Source organism: Littorina saxatilis, linkage group LG8 (genome assembly GCF_037325665.1).
Source record: "Littorina saxatilis isolate snail1 linkage group LG8, US_GU_Lsax_2.0, whole genome shotgun sequence".
In the NCBI taxonomy this organism is placed as follows: domain Eukaryota; kingdom Metazoa; phylum Mollusca; class Gastropoda; order Littorinimorpha; family Littorinidae; genus Littorina; species Littorina saxatilis.
This window is the reverse complement of record NC_090252.1, coordinates 21437246-21458242: the sequence shown is the minus strand read 5'-3', so window position 1 is coordinate 21458242 and position 20997 is coordinate 21437246. Positions and strand designations below refer to the sequence as shown.

The 20997-nt window shown below is 41.0% G+C and overlaps 1 protein-coding gene across 1 annotated transcript in view; it reads left to right on the top strand.

Moving 5' to 3' along the window:
- Positions 1-20997, top strand: part of LOC138974553 (uncharacterized) — a 94249-nt gene that overhangs the window by 21607 nt on the left and 51645 nt on the right. Inside the window, exons 8-11 of the mRNA XM_070347270.1 lie at positions 5790-5893; positions 6719-6737; positions 15600-15726; positions 19631-19770. Coding sequence (XP_070203371.1) covers positions 5790-5893; positions 6719-6737; positions 15600-15726; positions 19631-19770 — 390 coding nt within the window. The remainder of the gene's footprint in view (positions 1-5789; positions 5894-6718; positions 6738-15599; positions 15727-19630; positions 19771-20997) is intronic.

The window sequence follows — 20997 nt, the reverse complement described above, 5'->3', positions numbered from 1 at the left end:
ACATATTTCCCCTTCATTTTCTTTCAAACCTTGTTCGTTCCGTGTTGCGTCTACGTCTGCTTTTTGTTGTCTTTTGTGTTCTTGTTTTTCCTGATGAAGCTTTCATAAGTGAAAATTCGTATCGTCTTGTATCGGTGAGTACAGCAATCCTTTGTTTTTTAACTGCATGAATCGACATGTGTTATGGATGCATATGATTAAATACACAAAGAGCAATGCAATATATCATTCACGTTACACATCTTAGAATAGCTTTCATTCCGGTTCTTTTTTTTTCTTCTTTTTCTTTTAAAATGATTATTTCTTATCTCCAATTGCTTTTTAAATAAAAAAAGAGGCATTGACACTTTTATTATCTTATAAATACATATGCACATTTTACCAACCAAAATAATAATATTCAATTCTTTCAACAGAGTAGCATGCAATTGTCGATTTTTAACACCAAACATAATTTTATTCACTGTTAACTCTATCTGTTTATCCAAATGTACCCTATATAACATTCAATATTTCCAAAACTCAATCACCACTGGGCAAAAAAAAGAAAAGTGTTCTATATATTCAACACTATTGATTCAAACTGAACAAACGTTGTCCTCCACAACTTTCATGTTACACAGCAAGATATTTGTTGGATAAATATTGTGAAGTAATTTCCATTGTGAAAGGCAAAGCCTTGTCTCTTTTACCTTTTAAAAACTAATCAACCAATCTGTCTTATCAATTTCATAATTAAATTCCCTTCTCCAAAAACTAGTTGCACATATGGTTCCACAATGTCCATACTTACTGATTCTTTTCTAAACTGTTGTGCGCTGTGTATTTTCTTACCACGAAATGAGGGAATTTCCATCAAATCAATTTCTTCCGTGGCGTACATAATCGTATTTTTAACATTCACAACTGCACAGACCATGTTATATCCCAACATTCTCTGTGGGGATTTTCCTTAAACATCACAAATGAACTCATCGGAAAAAAAACCTATTCTCTATTTATACCATCATGTATACTAACAAAAATCTTCAAATTACAATACATTTCCACCATAAACAAACATTGGTTATTTTATAAAAGCAGGCTAAATATATTACCATCAATGCAAACATTGTTATCAAGCCATGTTTTTAAGTCAGTTTTCAAAAAATGGACTTGGCAAGTTTACTCCCTTTAAGTCTTTCAAAAATGAACATTTGAATAAAAACATTTACAATTTGAGCTGTACATTACAAAAACTAACTTTGGCACATATTTCCACTTATCTGTGACTTAGCCGGAAGTCAGTCTATTAACCCATTGTAATAATAAGGATAACTGCATGTGTTTTAAATCAATCATGTTTAAACCTCCATTGTATACACCGAGCAACAAAAGAAACGCGAATTATTTTTCGATATTTTGATTTTAAAAAACGCAGTTAATCTGAGAGTGACAATTTTCGGGATATAGATGCACAATGTAGTCATGTGTAAGAAAGTTGTGTGAATATTTTCCCATTGCTGCTGTCTCAACGCACGGGACAAGCAGTTTCAACGCGAAACACATGATGCGCGCTTACAGCACGTGCAAGCGGATTAGGGGAAACCTCATGTGTGAGAAGTGTTCACTGATGCATTAGTAACAAGTCGCGTAAGGCGAAATTACTACATTTAGTCAAGCTGTGGAACGCACAGAATGAAACTATACGCACTGCATTTTTTTCACAATGACCGTAGTCCGCCGCTCGTGTAAAACGCAGTGAAACTTACGAGCCAGTTTAGCGCAGTAGTGGTTTCGCTGTGCTGCATAGCAAGCTTTTCTGTACCTCTCTTCGTTTTAACTTTCTGAGCGTGTTTTTAATCCAAACATATCATATCTATATGAATTGTTTTTTAATCGATTTCGGAAATTTGATTTTAATCATAATTTTTATATTTTTGATTTTCAGAGCTTGTTTTTAATCCAAATAATATAACATATTTTTATGTTTTTTGAATCAGAAAATGATGAAAAAAAAGGTGAACGTAATTTTGGATCGTTTTATAAAAAAAATATTTTTAATTGCAATTTTCAGATTTTTAATGACCAAAGTCATTAATTAATTTTTAAGCCACCAAACTGAAATGCAATACCGAAGTTTGGCCTTCGTCAAAGATTGCTTGGCCAAAATTTCAATCAATTTGATTGAAAAATGAGGGTGTGACAGTGCCGCCTCAACTTTTACAAAAAGCCGGATATGACGTCATCAAAGACATTTATCCAAAAAATGAAAAAAAACGTCTGAGGATATCATACCCAGAAACTCTCATGTAAAATTTCATAAAGATCGGTCCAGTAGTTTACTCTGAATCGCTCTACACACACACACACACACACACACGCACAGACAGACAGACAGACACACACACACACACACACACATACACATACACACACACACACACACACACACACATACACCACGACCCTCGTCTCGATTCCTTCTCTATGTTAAAACATTTAGTCAAAACTTGACTAAATGTAATAAAAAGAGACCATGGTACGCTTACTGCCAGTCTAACTTTTGACAGAGTCAAGATGCCAAGATTGACACCAGAACAACGCGAGAGGATAGTGGGTCGATTATCGGCTGGCGATGACCCAGAAGCGGTAGCAGTCGCATTCAATGTGCATCTGTCAACAGTATATCGCCTTTAGCAACGTTTTGTCAACACTGGATGCACTGCTGATACACAACGAAGTGGAAGACCTCGCGTTACCACACAGAAACAAGATCGCCAGATCCTGCGTCATCATTTGAGAAACCGATTCCATACAGCCAATGAAACAGCCAGGAACACCGTCGGTAACCACCAGAGACCTATCAGTGGCCAGACAATACGCCGAAGACTTGCTGAGCAAGACCTCCAAAACTGCCGTCCCGCTAGAGGACCAGTCTTCACTCAGAGACATCGCATGGCGCGCCAGCAGTGGGCCCAGGATCACATCAACTGGAACTGGAGACAATGGCAAAACATTCTGTTCACCGATGAGAGCCGTTTCTGCATTAGTCATGTTGATGGGCGTGTCAGAGTATGGCGAAGAAGAGGTGAACGCTATGCTGGTGACTGCGTCATAGAACACAATGCCCAGGGTGGACCAAACGTCATGGTCTGGGGTGGAATTGGCCTCAACCAATCCCTGGGACCTGTGTTTTTCAACAATCTTGGTCCTGGTCGGGGATACGGCATCACAGCACAGCGTTATATTGACCAGATCCTACAGCCTCATGTTGTGCCCTTTTTCCAGGCGCGCAGAAACTGTGTTCTGCAGCAAGACAACGCTCGCCCGCACACAGCCAGGATCACCCAGGCCTTCCTGCAGCACAATAACATCGACATCATGGCCATAAACACCTAAACAGCTATCTATACTGACGTCCAAAAGAAACGCGAAAAATATTATTTATGTTACCAATAATTTTTGTCTGGATTAACAAAAGTTGCGTTATTTTTGGCAGCTAGTATATCAAGACCGATGTCCGAGGAAGGTGTATTGTGAATTTTACCGCATCAGCGCACTTGCAATCCACGTAAAGCCCGAGTTAGCTGAGACATTTTTCTTGTGCAGTTCAGCTGCACGTGCAAGAAAAGCACTAAAGCTGATCAGTGAGTGGTGTTCACTGTCACTAGAGGATAAAAATGGCACAAAGTTACAGGTTTCATCAGTCCCTCATTCGACGCTATCACCATGCCAAGACTCACTTCTGCTGAACGCGAGAGAGCCATTGGACGTCTGGAGGCTGGGGACACGCCGGAAGACGTGGCTGCGACTTTCCAATGTCACATATCCACCATTTATCGTCTCCTGCAGCGGTTTGTGATAACTGGCTCTACTGCTGATGCCAAGCGAAGCGGCAGACCCCGAGTGACGACGTCAAGGCAAGATCGGCACATTTTCCGCAGCCATGTTGCACATCCCTTCAGAACAGCTGCAGAAACAGCCATAACTGTTATAGGGACACACCAGGCACCTATTTCTAGGCAAACGGCCAGCCGGCGACTGCGCTTCAGGGGGCTGAGGAACTGCCGTCCAGCCAGGGGACCCGTCCTCACCGTGCGCCATAGACAGGCATGCCTGCATTGGGCGCAAGGCCACCTCAATTGGAACAATGTTCGCAGGCAGAACGTGCTTTTCAGCGGTGAAATCCGTTTCTGCATTGACCATGCCGACAGGCGTGTTCGGGTATGGAGAAGAAGTGGTTACCGCTATGTTGACAACTGTGTCGTGGAGAACAACGCCTGTGGTGAGCACAGCCTCATGTTGTGGGGCGCCATCGGCCACAACCAGGTGCTAGGTTCCGTCATCTACCAAGGCCTGGGTGCTGGACCCGGCAACGGCGTAACAGCGCAGCGCTATATGGATCAGGTGCTGCACTCTCATGAGCTGCCCTTTTTTCAAGCCCATGGAAACTGGGTTTTCCAGCACGACAACGCGCGTCCAAAAACCTCCAGGGCCACTCAGGATCTCCTGCACCGCTCAGGCATCCAGGTGATGCCTTGGCCAGCGTTATCTCCTGACATGAACCCTATTGAGCAATTTTGGGACTTACTCCAGACACAGCTCAACAGGGTGGTCCCAAGGCCCACAACTGTCGCTGATCTTGATCGGGCCGTCCGGCAGGCCAGGACCAACATTCCCAGGCAAGCCAGCAACTCGTTGGTCCGCTCAATGCACCGCCGATGCCAGGCCGTCATCGATGCTAATGGGGGCCATACACGCTATTGACTGTTCTGTTAAGCGCTAATAACGCATCGTCTCCGCAACCTTACTGTGTTATGGACCATAAGTCAGTGTTCTACTCTACCAAAAATTGAACATTAATAATGAAATTTGAATTTTTGCACGATTTTTGTTATTAGGCAATAAAGACACTACACACTGTTTTTCGCGTTTCTTTTGGACGTCAGTATATTTATTTCTGCTAATACTCTATCAGGTATTACAAATGCCTGCATAAAATAAACACATTAAGAGACTGAAAACGTTTTAATTACAACAATTTTACCCATAATGCTCACATTTATTTGTTCCCATACCAAAATCAAGCCCTGAACAGACGTAATTCACTCTGTCCAATTTTCCTCAACATCTGAGGCTGGTCTGTCATTAAATAAAATTCCCAAAAATTTTATTTTTTGTTACGAATTGAAATTATAAAAGGTGACTTCCTAACCACATGGCTTCACATTTCGACAAATTCAACTCTAATCCGGAAACATAATAACACGAATTAAAAATCATTAATGTGTGTTTGAAATCCGTTTTACTTTTCAAATATAACGTACACGTCGTCAGCAAATAAAGTAATTTTAAACACATCATTCCAAAGTCTATAATTTAAACAATTCAAATTTGAAATACCCTTAAACATTCTTACTCTGCCTGATCTTAATGGCTAATAACTCAATTGCCAAAACAGAGGCTAAAGGCAAGAACGGACATCCCTGACGGATTCCAGACTCCACGGGAAAAGAATCAGACAACCAGTCTGCATAATTAATGCAACTCTTATTAAAACAGAGGGAAATAGGTCCGTTTATTTGGCCGTTGGGAAATGCTCTTGTAAGTGCCTATCGTTCTTCCGTAAGTCTCAAGAATTGGACTTACCAGGCTGGTCGACGTTCATGCATAAGACTATGGGTAGGACTTCGTCGAAGCCAAGTTGCGGGTGTTTCATGAATACGGTCCCACATATATAATGGTGTATTATATAGTGGTGTAATGTACAGAATATATAGGATGCTGATCTCCATTTGTATTTGCAGTATCCGATCGAAGATTTGGCATGCCCTACAACCCTTTGAGTTTAACAGACAACACTGACAGCAGAAACGGTTGGAACGCTTCTTTCAAAGTGATGAATACAAAAGTAAGAATGTTGTATTTAAACGCGACACAACTAAACAACAAAAGCATGCTCTGCATGAGCAGTACATGCAGTGTCCTGAAAAAATTTGAAATAATATTCAATTCTGGCACAAACCAATCTCTCTCTCTCTCTCTCTCTCTCTCTCTCTCTCTCTCTCTCTCTCTCTCTCTCTCTCTCTCTCTCTCTCTCTCTCTCTCTCTCTCTCTCTCTCTCTCTCTCTCTCTCTCTCTCATTTATGATGTTGATCATGTAAAAAGCAGATGTATACTGATAGACCAGCACTAATTGCCATTTTCAGATTACATACTACATGTATTACGTATTCATATCGACATGTGTGCGTTTCAAAGCTATTATGTTGGTTTATGTCCTGTGTGTAGCAGAATGCACTTAAAATAGTCATTAGAAAGTTGGATGAAGTGTGATTTAAACATTCAGTCAATGTGTTGACTTCAGTCATGGGGGTCTTATTTTGGAAAATATGGAATGCAAAAAGGGGTCATAATTAATGTTTTGCTGATATCAATTCCTCTAACAGATAATCAAAATGAAACATACGTACACCCACTCATAAGAATGTAGAATGTTGCAGTGAGACTTTTTTCAATAGGTAACAGATGCACCTTAATCGAAAAAAACTTATTACTTCACTAATTAGCTACTATCACGTGATTGATCCAGTAAAACACAGTGCACCTTATATCAAAGGAAAGTGCACAACGGTACCAAAATCAAGAATACCTATCAAGAAAAAAAGACGCACCAACTGTCGGATGTCAGAGCTTAATTCATCTCCAACTTAATAATTTGTTCTGTCTGTTTCAGGAGTTTAACTCCACAGTGTGTAAGTCGTCATGGAGCTCTCTCTCTCTCTCTCTCTCTCTCTCTCTCTCTCTCTCTCTCTCTCTCTCTCTCTCTCTCTCTCTCTCTCTCTCTCTCTCTCTCTCTCTCTCTCTCTCTCTCTCTCTCTCTCTCTCTCTCTCTCTCTCTCTCTCTCTCTCTCTCTCTCTCTCTCTCTCTCTCTCTCTCTTTCACTTCTCCATATTGTCTGACGTGCCAGTGACACTTCGTAGCACATTGTTTAGAACTCTATTTTATCCTACATACGTGAGAGAGACACCCGTGAGATAATAATCGTTCAAATCACACGTGTGTATATCATGTAAATGAGGTCATGTCAAGCAAGTCTGGCAGGGACCTGTTTTTCCACTGCTTATGATGCCAAAGTCACCGAGACAAACGTCATTATAGAAACACAAATTGCGCTCGCTAATTACCCTCGATGAATCTTTAGAACTAACACGTCACGCCACACTTTCAGAGTGACGTTTCTGTGCTTTGACGTAATAGATTGCACGAGGCTTTAGAAGAGATCGAGGTTCTAAAACAAGCGTCTTCAATTTAGCTGCCTCGAATGCAGGACATTTTCAGTAAAATACACGTAAGTACAGTATGCAGGATAAACAGAATACTACATGGCTTGCTGTTCCGTACCAGATTTACACTCGTTGCTTTTTCAAATAGTGAACAGCTCGCTTTCGCTCGCAGTTCAATATTTAAAAAAACCAACTCGTGTAAATCTGGTACGACACAGCAAGCCATGTAGTATTCTCTATGTGTAATTAGTAGACGACAAGGACTGTTTGCCTTTACTGGCAAAGCTGGAACATTCCCTCTACAACGTCCAGTGTGTGCGTATATTGTGTCTGCTTCTACGTGTGTCTTAACATGTATAAGCATGTCGTCATTTGCTTTAGCCGCTGGACTGAATATCGGTCACTTGTACATTTATCATCTTTTGAACAAAATTCCTGATCTCTGCGTGTTGTTAAATCAACATTCTCCCATAACCCATTTGTTTGGGATTTCAGAGACTAGGCTAGACTCACGCATTTGTGATGATATGTTGCGGATTCCTCATTATTCTGTAATCCGACGTGACAGTATGGAAGTACAACATACTGGTCTTGCTGTTTATGTCCATGATTCCATTGCAAAGTTTGTTAAGCGCAGGCCTGATTTGGAAGTGAACAATATTGAATGCCTTTGGCTCGAAATTTCGTATAAGAATTTGAATTCTTTTCTCCTCGGCTTTGTATATAGAAATCCCGCATCCCATTCAGCTTGGTCTGACGATTTTATTGAGTTGATGGATAACATTAAATGTAATAATCGTAATGTATTGTTACTTGGTGATTTAAACATCGACTTGCATAAAACCCAGACAGCCTGGCGCTCAGTAACGTCTCTCTTTGGATTCCATCAACTTGTGAACACCTCAACCAGATTGACTGATACAACATCAACGTTGATTGACCACATTTACACTAATAATACCTCCATGGTGTCAAACGTGAAAACTGTACCTTCAAGCATCAGTGACCATTGTTCAATATTTTGTTCTTGGTCGTTCAAGTTGCCTAAGCCGGTGCACAAGGGCCATACAACTATTGAATACAGAAGCTTTAAAAAGTTTGATGAAACCAAGTTCTTCTTTGATCTCAGTTCAGCACCATTTTCCTCTGTGTTTAATCATGTTGTTGCTGACGAGGCATTAGGCGCCCTTTTAGATATACTTTATCCTATAGTGGATAAGCATGCCCCACTACGTCACCACAGAGGATGAAAAAATAAAGTTCAATTTAATTCTCTCTCTTCCAGCATATTTGCAAGAAAGTAGCCAAGAACGTTTTCCTCCTATCCAAGTTGAAGCAATTTACGGACAGAAGGACTCTGGAAATGTTCCACCATGCTCATGTAATGCCTCACATTAATTATGTTTCGACGCTCTGAGATGGCAGCAGTGATGTCCACTTGAAGAAGTTAGACTCTCTCTATCGTCGCTCGGCTAAACTCATCGTAAAGGATAATGCCTCAACAGATATGAAATTAAAAATGCTTAACTTTCTTCCACTGGAAAAGCATCTCAAGTTAAACAAAGCCATTTTCATGCATACATTGTATTACGGTAAAGTGCCGATTTATTTAATAAAGCTACCCACAGATATGGGTCGGTCAACTTGATCCCACCGATTCCACGAATTGACCTGTATAAGACCAGTCTTGCTTTTTCGGGTACTTCAGTTTGGAATTCACTTTCATCATTCTTTAAGCACTTAAAGTCATTACAAAGTTTTAAAAAATGTGTTACAAAACACTTAATGTCTGGGTAGTTTAACGCGTTTTGATTTACCACACTTAGTATTACGTCAAAGATATGCTGTGCATTGTATATTCTGAACATAGTTTTGTTGTACTATTGCTACATGTTTGATTGCTACCAGCTTGTACTTATAATTACCTGCATAGTATGCATTTGATTTTATGAATAACCACATATGTATGCTCTTCATGCCTCATCTTCATCATCATCGTCATCGTCATCTTTATCATCACGTGCTGAAGTTTTCCGACCTCCTTTTGTTGGTTAACTGTTTTAATTTTTAATTTTTTTAATTTTATTATTGTGTATCTGTGCGTCCCAAGGACAGATTGTAGGAAAAGGCGTAGCCTTAAATCTTAATCCTTGTCAAATAAAGTTCAATTCAATTCAATTCAATTCAATTCTCTCTCTCTTTCTCTCTCTTTCTTTCTCGCTCGCTCCCACACACTCTCTCTCTCTCTCTCTCTCTCTCTCTCTCTCTCTCTCTCTCTCAACTGCAACTCTTATTGATCACATATATACTGATAATAAGAAGATTGTTTCAAATGTGTATGTGTCCAATTCCAGTATCAGCGATCACAGGCCTATTTTTTGTTCGGTCTCTATGCGCTTGCCTAAATCAGGACCAAAAGGCCACACGACCATAGAATACAGAAGTTTTAGACATTTTGATGAGTCTGCATTGTTTTGTGATCTTAGTGAAGCTCTATTTCAGAGCATTTATGATTTCAGTCTTGCAGATGATGCTTTTAATCACTTGTAAAGCATTTTAAGCACAATTATAGATAAGCACGTGCCCCTGCGTCAGCATAGAGTAAAACATGCCAGACTTCCACCTTGGTTAACATCACGGGCGGGGATGTAGCTCAGTCGGTAGCGCGCTGGATTTGTATCCAGTTGGCCGCTGTCAGCGTGAATTCGTCCCCACGTTCGAAGAGAGATTTATTTCTCAGAGTCAACTTTGTGTGCAGACTCTCTTCGGTGTCCGAACACCCCCGTGTGTACACGCAAGCACAAGACCAAGTGCGCACGAAAAAGATCCTGTAATCCATGTCAGAGTTCGGTGGGTTATAGAAACACGAAAATACCCAGCATGCTTCCTCCGAAAACGGCGTATGGCTGCCTAAATGGCGGGGTAAAAAACGGTCATACACGTAAAATTCCACTCGTGCAAAAAACACGAGAGTACGTGGGAGTTTCAGCCCACGAACGCAGAAGAAGAAGAAGGTTAACATCAAATATTATAGAGGCGATGGCTCTGAGAGATTATTTCAAGGAAAATAAGATGACAGACGAATATAAACACCAGAGGAATGAGGTGTTAAACCGTGTGAGACAATCAAAAACTGGTTACTTTGATAAATTGATTTCCGATAAGAAAGATACATGTACTGCAACAATTTGGCGGGCAGTAAATGAAATCCTTGATAAATCTAGGAAAAAGTCAACTGCTAATCTAACAAAACTATCTGCGGAAGAATTTAATAATCATTTTATATCTTTAGCGGATAAATTGAAGGCTTCTGTGGCAGAAACATATTCTCCGAATACAGATAACTGTTTTGAAAAATTGGACGAATACTGTCAGCGAAACAGAATAAACAATGAAGCGTTTATCATTCCTCCGATTGCAGTTCATGAGGTCGGAACATTTATTGAAAACCTGGAGAATAAAAAGTCCATGCATGGGTCCTGATAAAATACCCATGAAGTTATTGAAGCTTTTTCTATCGTATATTGTGGATTCGTGCACGTTCGTATATAACCTTAGTATTGAGCAGAACTTTTTTCCGTCTAAATTGAAAAGCGCCAAAGTCATACCCCTTCCCAAATGTAAAGATCTCTCAGACCCAAGTAATTTTAGACCTATTTCTTTGCTGCCTGTTTTGTCAAAACCATTAGAACGGCATGTGCTGTCGAGGACTGGGTGGCCGAGTGGTAACGCACTTGCGCTCGGAAGCGAGTTCGACCCTGGGTCAGGGCGTTAGCAATTTTCTTCCCCCTTTCCTAACCTAGGTGGTGGGTTCAAGCGCTAGTCTTTCGGATGAGACGAAAAACCGAGGTCCCTTCGTGTACACTACGTTGGGGTGTGCACGTTAAAGATCCCACGATTGACAAAAGGGTCTTTCCTGGAAAAATTGTATAGGCATAGATAAAAATGTCCACCAAAATACCCGTGTGACTTGGAATAATAGGCCGTGAAAAGTAGGATATGCGCCAAAATGGCTGCGATCTGCTGGCTGATGTGAATGCGTGATGTATTGTGTAAACAAATTACATCTCACACGGCATCAATAAATCTCTGCGCCTTGAATATGTGCGCGATATAAATTGCATAAAATAAAAATAAACAAAATTAAAAAATAAATCCCTGCGCTTAGAACTGTACCCACGGAATACGCGCGATATAAGCCTCATATTGATTGATTGATTGATTGATTGATGTGCACAAGCATATTCTTGCTTACATGGAAGAACAAAATTTGTTCCATCAGTTTCAATCCGGTTTTCGGTCCAAGCATTCTTGCCACACAGCTCTTTTGTCTCTCTGTGAAGCTTGGCTTTTTGGATTTTAAGAAAGCATTTGACTTAGTCGATCATTCTATATTGTTGAAAACATTACACTATTATTTGAAAAACGATTCGGTTTGTGACGTCTTTAAATCGTATCTTGCTGACCGGACACAATATGTCACTCTACAATGCCAGAATTCGTCTACTGCACTAGTAAAACATGACGTCCCTCAAGGGTCTGTATTAGGACCTATTCTCTTTTGTATTTACGTTAATGATTTGCCTTTACATGTATCGGATGATAAAGTCAAATGCGAGTTTTTTTGCAGACGATTCGTCTATTCATACCAGTAACACCTCGTTGGAATCAGTAAATTCTTCCCTGAAGAATACTTTGGACGAAGTTGCGAAATGGTGCACATCAAATGCCATGATACTGCACCCAGAAAAAACTAAAAGCATTGTTATTACCACAAGACAAAAGCATCAGATAAGTCCTCTTAAATTACAACTGTCCTTAGGTACAACTCAAATACAGCAAGTTAAAGAACATCGCATACTTGGTGTAACTGTCCATGAAGAAATATTTGTTGTCAAAACTCAAACATTATGCCAAATCTGAAACATTAAAAATGTTCGTTCATGCTCATATAATGCCTCATATTAATTTTGCTTCGACATTGTGGGATGGCTGCAGTGATGTTCACTTATTGAAACTCAATTCTTTGTACCGTCGTGCTGCAAAACTTATCCTGTATGAATCGCACATGTCTACAGAAATGAAGTTAAACAGCCTTAATTTCCTTCCCCTAAAAACCCACCTTGCATACAATAAGGCTGTCTTTATGTATAAATTAGTTCATGGTGATGTGCCTATTTATGTGCAATCCTATTTTACACATGTTACGAAGAGGTATGGGTCTCAAAATTTACTTCCTCCAATTCCTCGTATAGATCTTTATAAATCCAGCTTAGCCTTTTCAGGATCATCTCTGTGGAATTCTTTGCCAATAGAAATCAAACGATCCGCATCCTTAAAGGCCTTTAAAAGGCAGTTGCACACACATTTGATCACACTATAAACTGCCCCTGATGTCTAGTTTCCATTGTGTACTCGGATAATGTATGCAATGCTCTTAAGTGTTTGTTTGTTTTTTAAATATTGTATATGTAGTTAATCTGAATGTGTAATCCCTCGTCCCCCTCCCCCTTCTTCTTGAAACTTTAGCTGCCTGTATATGGCCCTGTTCGGCAATACATTGCTGTACTTTTTTAAGAAATTTTAAAAAACATTTACGTTTGTTTGTGTCTGGTTTTGTTGAGTCACTTGAGAAAAAGTGACTCTATGTAATCAGTCAGTGTTAGTCTGTCCGGCCGGCCGTCCGTAGACACCACCTTAACGTTGGACTTTTCTCGGAAACTATCAAAGCGATCGGGCTCATATTTTGTTTAGTCGTGACCTCCAATGACCTCTACACTTTAACGATGGTTTCGTTGACCTTTGACCTTTTTCAAGGTCACAGGTCAGCGTCAAAGGAAAAATTAGACATTTTATATCTTTGACAAAGTTCATCAGATGTGATTGAAACTTTGTAGGATTATTCTTTACATCAAAGTATTTACATCTGTAGCCTTTTACGAACGTTATCAGAAAAACAAGGGAGATAACTAGCCTTTTCTGTTCGGCAACACACAACTTAACGTTGGGCTTTTCTCGGAAACTATAAAAGTGACCGGGCTCAAATTTTATGTGAACGTGACTCATTGTGTTGTGAATAGCAATTTCTTCCTGTCCATCTGATGCCTCATATAATATTCAGAACTGCGAAAGTGACTCGATCGAGCGTTTGCTCTTCTTGTTTTATATGACTTTTTGAGTCCAATATTTTTTTATGTTTATACTCGACCATTATTTTGATGTTTTAATAGTTTAATACTTTGATGAGGTATGTGCGCAGTCTTTGCTTTTGTTTACAATTATTCTCTGTATATGTTCCAAGGACAGGTTGGAAGATTAGGCTAAGCCTAAAACCTTTATCCTTATGTAATACAGTTCTGAGTTCTCTCTCTCTCTCTCTCTCTCTCTCTCTCTCTCTCTCTCTCTCTCTCTCTCTCTCTCTCTCTCTCTCTCTCTCTCTCTCTCTCGGTCCATTAAAGTGTATTTTATTTGCGCATGCTTTAGTATGTGTGTGTGTTCGTATGTGTGTGTGTTTGTGTGTGTGCTTGTGTGTGTGTTCGTATGTGTGTGTGTTTGTGTGTGCTCGTGTGTGTACACTCTTCAAAAACAGTTAAGGATCGGTTGAAAAAACGGATCTAATTATAAAATATTGCCAACAAATTAAACATCGACATAATAATTACAAGATTAATGTGTTTGAATTAACAAATGAACAATGAGTCTTGACCTAGAATTTTGTTTGACAGGCAGAGTTATTTCCCTTTGTGGGACTTCTCAAAAGCTTCTGCATTTGAAAGAAAAAGGGTGTTTTTTATAGCCCCATGAAATTTGCGGAACGCATGCCAGGGAAAAAGGTTGTAATGCACGTGCTACAACAGGGTCCTGGCTATGAACATCGCTCACCAGCTTGTGTTTAAAGGTTGACACGCTGACACAATTATGCACAGTAGCAACATGTCCCCACGAAGAAAACTGAGCGATTTGGATAGAGGAAGGGCAATAGGATGGCTACAAGACGGTGTTGCTGCCAGGCAAGTGGCCCAGAGGCTTGCAGTGGCTCCCTCTGTCATCATCAGACTAAATCAGAGATTCCACGCAACCGGAAGAGTGCAGGAGCGGCAACGTTCTGGTCGGCCCAAAATCACCACACAAAGAGAGAATCGCTTCATTCAGAGGCAGGCCATGCAACAGAGAATGGCTACGGCAAACAACATTAGGCAACGCCTACAAGCTACCACCAACACTGTTGTTAGTGGTAAGACGATCCGAAACCGCTTACACAACTTTGGCTTGCGTGCAAGGCGTCCAGTCCGAGGAACAACCCTGACTGCTAATCACCGAGCCTGGTGCACTCAACATGTGAGGTGGCAACGTCAGCAGTGGGCTCAGGTGTTGTTTACAGATGAGTCCCGCTTTTGCTTGGAACCTGCTGATGGTCGCATCCGAGTGTGGAACGACAGCGTTTTGGCGGAGGCTCTGTGACGGTCTGGGGAGGGATCAGCACACGTTTAAGGACACCTCTGAACCATGTAGTGGGCAACTTGACCGGTGTCCGCTACCAGAATGAGATCCTGCAACCCCTGGTCGTTCCAGCCCTCCAAGCGATCGGCCCTCGTGCGATTCTTCAGGATGACAACGCACCTCCCCATCGCTCAGCAGCTGTAAACACCTTCATCCAGCAGGCCAGGGTCAACAGGATGCTGTGGCCAGCCTACAGCCCGGACCTGAACCCCATCGAGCACATGTGGGACGAACTTTGTCGTCGGGTACAGCAACATCACCCTCCTCCTGCCAATCTGGGTCAACTGCTGCAATGGCTCCAGCAGGAATGTAATGGAGTTCCCAGAGCATTCATATGCAAGCTGATCCACTCCATGCGCGAACGATGTGTTGAATGCCTGGCACATAACGGAGGGCACACGCGTTATTGACACTGATTCACATTGTTGTGAATTCCATTTTCGAGGGTTGTCACGTTTGACACACTCTAGCTAAAATGTCGCTGCCGCGTTCGATCTTTGATTTGTTTGTCATTACTCCTTGGTTGTTCAATTATAATTTTTTTTTTTAAATGAAAGAATTCAATCTTGTCTGTTTTGTGTGGCGTGCTTGTAAAAAAGTGATCCTTAACTTTTTTTGAAGAGTGTATGTGTGTGTGTGTGTCAGTGTGTGTGTGTGTGTGTGTGTGTGTGTGTGTGTGTGTTTGTGTGTGTATGTGTGTGTGTGTGTGTGTGTGTGTGTGTGTGTGTGTGAAAATCATAGAAAGCGATATGTTATTGAGGTACAAAGGCGTTTCTCTGTTTTGGCTTGGAATGTTATTAATTTTGAAAAATATTCTTTGTGCTCTGCAGTGTGTGGTGACATGGAGCAGGAAGATAACACCTATTACATACACAGTCCTAACTACCCTGACAAATACACGGAGCCTGGATTTAAATACATCTGCCAGTGGGTGGTTCCGACTAAAAAGGACGGGATGTACGTTTGAATTCTGAATCGTTTTTTAGTCTGGGTAACTCAGTTTACTTTATATGCATTTCAGACTGTTGTCAAATAACAGGTTTAGTAGCAGGCCAGGCAGAACTTCATCTGCAATTTACTCTTGATGATTCTCCAATTTGATTACTAGGCAGGATACAACTACAACTCTAATTTTATTCGGTGAACTTTTAAATAACACGAGAAGTCCAAAATGAACAACCTCAAAATAGATTGATGTTTTAATACCAAAACGCTCTGTTGTTTTCAAGAAACCTTTAACATCGTTACATTTTACCTTTGGCCTTGGTCGATCTTTCTTTCTTTATTTGGTGTTTAACGTCGTTTTCAACCACGAAGGTTATATCGCGACGGGAAAAGGGGGAGAGGGGATAGAGCCACTTGTCAATTGTTTTTTGTTCACAAAAGCACTAATCAAAAATTTGCTCCAGGAGCTTGCAACGTAGTACAATATATTACCTTACTGGGAGAATGCAAGTTTCCAGTACAAAGGACTTAACATTTCTTACATACTGCTTGACTAAAATCTTTACAAAAATCGACTACATTCTATACAAGAAACACTTAACAAGGGTAAAAGAAGAAACAGAATCCGTTAGTCGCCTCTTACGACATGCTGGGGAGCATCGGGTAAATTCTTCCCCCTAACCCACGGGGGGTGCCTTGGTCGATAAAGATGAAACAAAAGACATAATGGTCCCCTCGGAACACACAAAAAAGCTGGTCTGTCAACAAGCCACCAAACATCGGTTTTGTCATCATTTTGGTAGTGCAGCAAAATACACAATAACCCACAAGGAGACGAATATTTTAGATTATTCCCCCCTCTGCTTCTTTACCTCTGTAAACTTGTAGAGCTAGTTATTTTTCGATAATGACCCAGCAACCAAACAAATAATGAGCCAGCAACAGCCTGAATCCTCGATAGTGCAATGGGTTGAGAAGCTGTTCTGTTTTGGTACTACTTTTGCGACTGAAAAGTTCCGAACGCTCTATACGTACGAAGTATACTTCTCTGGAGCAAACAATACAAACATACCGCATTTAAATTAACAACTACAGGCCTGAACACATGAATCTCCATATAAAATCCATGAGTTCGGTTGTTTTCTGAATCTAGATCTGCCGTGCACAAACCGTTCATCACAAGCAAATTCCCAAGGCAAGTAACTCATACTCTGGCGACAAGAGTAGTTCCCCTTCTTTTAACGCAGTTTCTTCGACAACACTGACTGCAATCCGACGGTCAGTTTTCAACAATATTTCATTTTATAAACAGATCACACGCAACCAAATGCACACATCTCATCAATTTAAACAACATAAAGCGGTTTCATACACTATTTTCCCCAGAAAACTGAACTTCATACAGTAATTAACGTTGGAACACGGGTGCAAAAGTTCGTCTGCTAGTCCCATTTGACGAAAGAACATTTACTAAGCGATACTAAAACATAAACAGAACACACAATATCTGCCTTTTAAATACCGCCACAGCAGAATAACAGCATATCTGCGTACTTGATTTTAGTCCAAAACAGGGAAACTGAAAAGAAGTGTTAACAGAATGGAATGATTTGCACGGAACTATACAACCGCGCATTAATCGATCGCCTGCGCAGGTTGACTGGTTGAGTGATTCGGATTCGATCAAACTTTCGCACAAAAACTCCGTTTTTTTTGGAATAACTGAAGAAAGGAGGAATAAAGAGGTTACACACCTCGTCTCAGTGATTATTGATAATAATGGTCTCAGTTCGCGGTCATGAAAAAGCTCGCTGAAGCTCGCATTTTTCATGATCCGCTAACTTCGACCATTATTTTTAATAATCACTGAGACTCGGCATGTAACCTCTACATCCTACTCCGGGCTGCAAAGCATGCATTGTCACAATAGCTCGAGATAACACGTCAATCTTGTCTGTGACGTCAAACGTAGCTTGTTGACGCTTTTCTTTCAGTCTGAAAATGTACAGAGCTGCGATCATATGTGTGTGTTAAGTAAGTTTTAAGTATATTTCTTTTCTTTTGAGTGTTGTATAACCTTTCGTTGTGGATTTTGTGATTACAGAGATATCTTCTTCTTCTTGTCGTTCGCTGTTAGATCGTCAGTCCGGACTGCAGGGCGAAACGTGCTGTCCTCTCCAAGTCCTCTTTGGGGCCGTATATCTTCTTTTGTAGCGCTGTCTCCTCTGGCCAAGTGGTGTCCCTTAGAGCACTGTGATATGGACAAGCCTGCAGGATGTGCACTGCTGTCTGATTCTTGCCACACGGACATAGGGGGGAGGGAACTAGCTTCAGCTTTGTGACCATATGATGGTTTCTTTCTTTCTTTATTTGGTGTTTTACGTCGTTTTCAACCACGAAGGTTATATCGCGACGAATATGATGGTTTAGTCTGTTATGTCCAGTGCGGAGTCTGAGTAGGACGACTTGTTCTTCACGTTGGAGCAGGTGGTAGTCATCTTTCTCCGCTCTGGTTTTCCTCTTGTTTTTGATTATTGTCTTTTTTTTTCCCCTTGTACTGCAGCTGGGACGTGAACTGTTCTTTCGAGGCACCTTCCTTGGCAAGTTTGTCTGCAGCCTCGTTTCCTGCTATGTCACAATGAGCGGGCACCCACTGAAGCACGACCCTTCGGTTCTGAGCAACCTGTTGGAGGGCGTTGTTGAGCTCAGTTTCTTTGTTGGAAGACAGAGCTTGGAGTGCTGACATTGCGTCTGTCAGAAAGACGACCTGAGGACATTCATGGTCTGATCCTTCAACTATTGTGGCTGCTGTCTTCAAGGCCTGTACTTCTGCATTATAGTTGGTGCAGTGCAAACCTGTGGGAATGCTCGCTGTTTGTGCCTCTCCCTCTGGGTACCGAACTAGAACGCCGGCTCCTCCATCTCTCACAACACCAGTGGCTGACCCATCAGTGTAGGCGTGGATCCACGCTTCTTCAGGGTAGTGGTCTGCAATCATGGCCAGGGTAAGCGCCTTCTTACTGGTGTCACTCATGTCCCGTGATGTCACGCCTTTCACAGTTGTGTTGATCTCAAGGACCCTCTGGTTGGCTTCCCAAGGTGTTGGGCATGTTCCTGTGGCATCGAGCGGCAGAGTGCTTTCCGGCAGGTGGGGTAGGTACTGTCGCTTGAGGCTTCTGCTTTGGTGCACAAAGCTTGAGCGTTTCAGCCTGTTCCTGATAGGTTACAGAGATATAAGTCGCAAATTGACCATGAGTCGCCGCGGTAATTATCAACATTGATTGGGTTTTTGAGAGTGAATGCTTTCAGTCGTTGTCCTCGGAAACACGAATCCAAAGCCGCGATGGTCCCACACATACAAAAAATCAGCCTGATTGGCTCATACTTTGACAATCCACGTTTCGCCTGAAAGCTCAAACCCGTTCACCACCTCGATTTATTGCATGGGGAACATGAGATTTATTCCCCGGCTGGATATGAATGAAAATGATGACAAATGTATATATTTTCTTATTGAGGATCCGTACCCAAGCTTACTTTTTTTTATATAAAGGAATCCTGAAAAGTACTTTTCCATCGGACCGATGTCAGAATCTTACCATCCTAATTTCTTCCGAAAATTTCATCTGAGATTCTAAAATTCGTTCTAGAGCAAAACTGACAGTGCCGAAAATACATTCACAGATAGCCTACTAGGAAACTAACACCCTCCTCAGGAGTGCATGCTGATGATGATGATGATGATGATGATGATGATGATGATGATGATGATGATGATGATGATGATGATGATATCGCTGCTGCTGCTGCTGCTGCTGATGATGATGATGATGATGATGATGATGATGATGATGATGATGATGATGATGATGATGAGGCAGAGATGCTGCTGCTAATGTTGATGATGGTTGTGCAGCACGGTCGTGTATATACCCCACCTAGACCTTGCACCGAGACATTCTGGAAGAATGTGTTCGGCTGAAGCACTGCTGCTTAGCAACTCTGCAGGCGAGCAGCGAACACTGTGTGGCACGATGGGCTTCAGACACTACAAATGTGAGATATAAAACAGTGAAGATTATAACAACGGTTGTGTTTTCACAATTGTTAAACAAATGACGCATGCACTTCCTGTACACAGCTAGCTAGTAGAAATAAGGACATAACATAGTAAGGCATACCATCTAAAGCTCTGCATAGCTGAGCTACATTATCATAACATATGTGACCCTCCACCACAAAATGGGTCGCATGTCACCTCGCGCGGTTCTGCGCTAAGCTTAATATAAGTCCGGGGAGTGTCTGGTAACAGTGTGTGGGTCACCTTAGTCACATGCTTATAACTCAAACAAAGTTTTCGCTCTTTTCTGCAACGGTTTACACCACTGGATAGAGCATAAACAACTCTTTAGGAAAATATAAAAATATGAACATCTTGCAAAGGTGACATGCGACTCATTCCGTGGTGGAGGGTCACATATATCGATTTAATTGTAAAGATACTATGGTACAAGCCGTTGTTAAAGAGTATGACCCTTGGACCTACGAAGGAGAAGTTATAGTTTTATTCGTTAAATGTACCACTCCTGCCTCACCAACCCTCCAAAAGAAAAAACAAGTCGCGTAAGGCGAAATGACTACATTTAGTGGAACTCACAGAATGAAACTGAACGCACTGCATTTTTTTTACAATGACCGTAGTCCGCCGCTAGTGCAAAAGGCAGTAAAAGTGACGAGCCTGTTTAGCGCGGTAGCGGTTGCGCTGTGCTGCATAGCACGCTTTACTGTACCTCTCTTCGTTTTAACTTTCTGAGCGTGTTTTTAATCCAAACATATCATATCTATGTGTTTTTGGAATCAGGAACCAACAAGGAATAAGATGAAATTGTTTTTAAAACAATTTCGGACATTTTATTTTAATCATAATTTTTATAGGCCTATTTTTAATTTTCAGAGCTTGTTTTTAATCCGAATATAACATATTTATATGTTTTTGGAATCAGAACATGATAAAGATTAAAATAAAAGTAATTTTGGATCGTTTTATAAAAAAATAATTTTAATTACAATTTTCAGATTTTTAATGACCAAAGTCATTAATTAATTTTTAAGCCTCCATGCTGAAATGCAATACCAAAATCTGGCCTTCGTCGAAGATTGCTGGGCCAAAATTTCAATCAATTTCATTGAAAAATGAAGGTGTGACAGTGCCGCCTCAACTTTTACAAAAAGCCGGATATGACGTCATAAAAGACATTTATCGAAAAAATGAAAATAAATCTC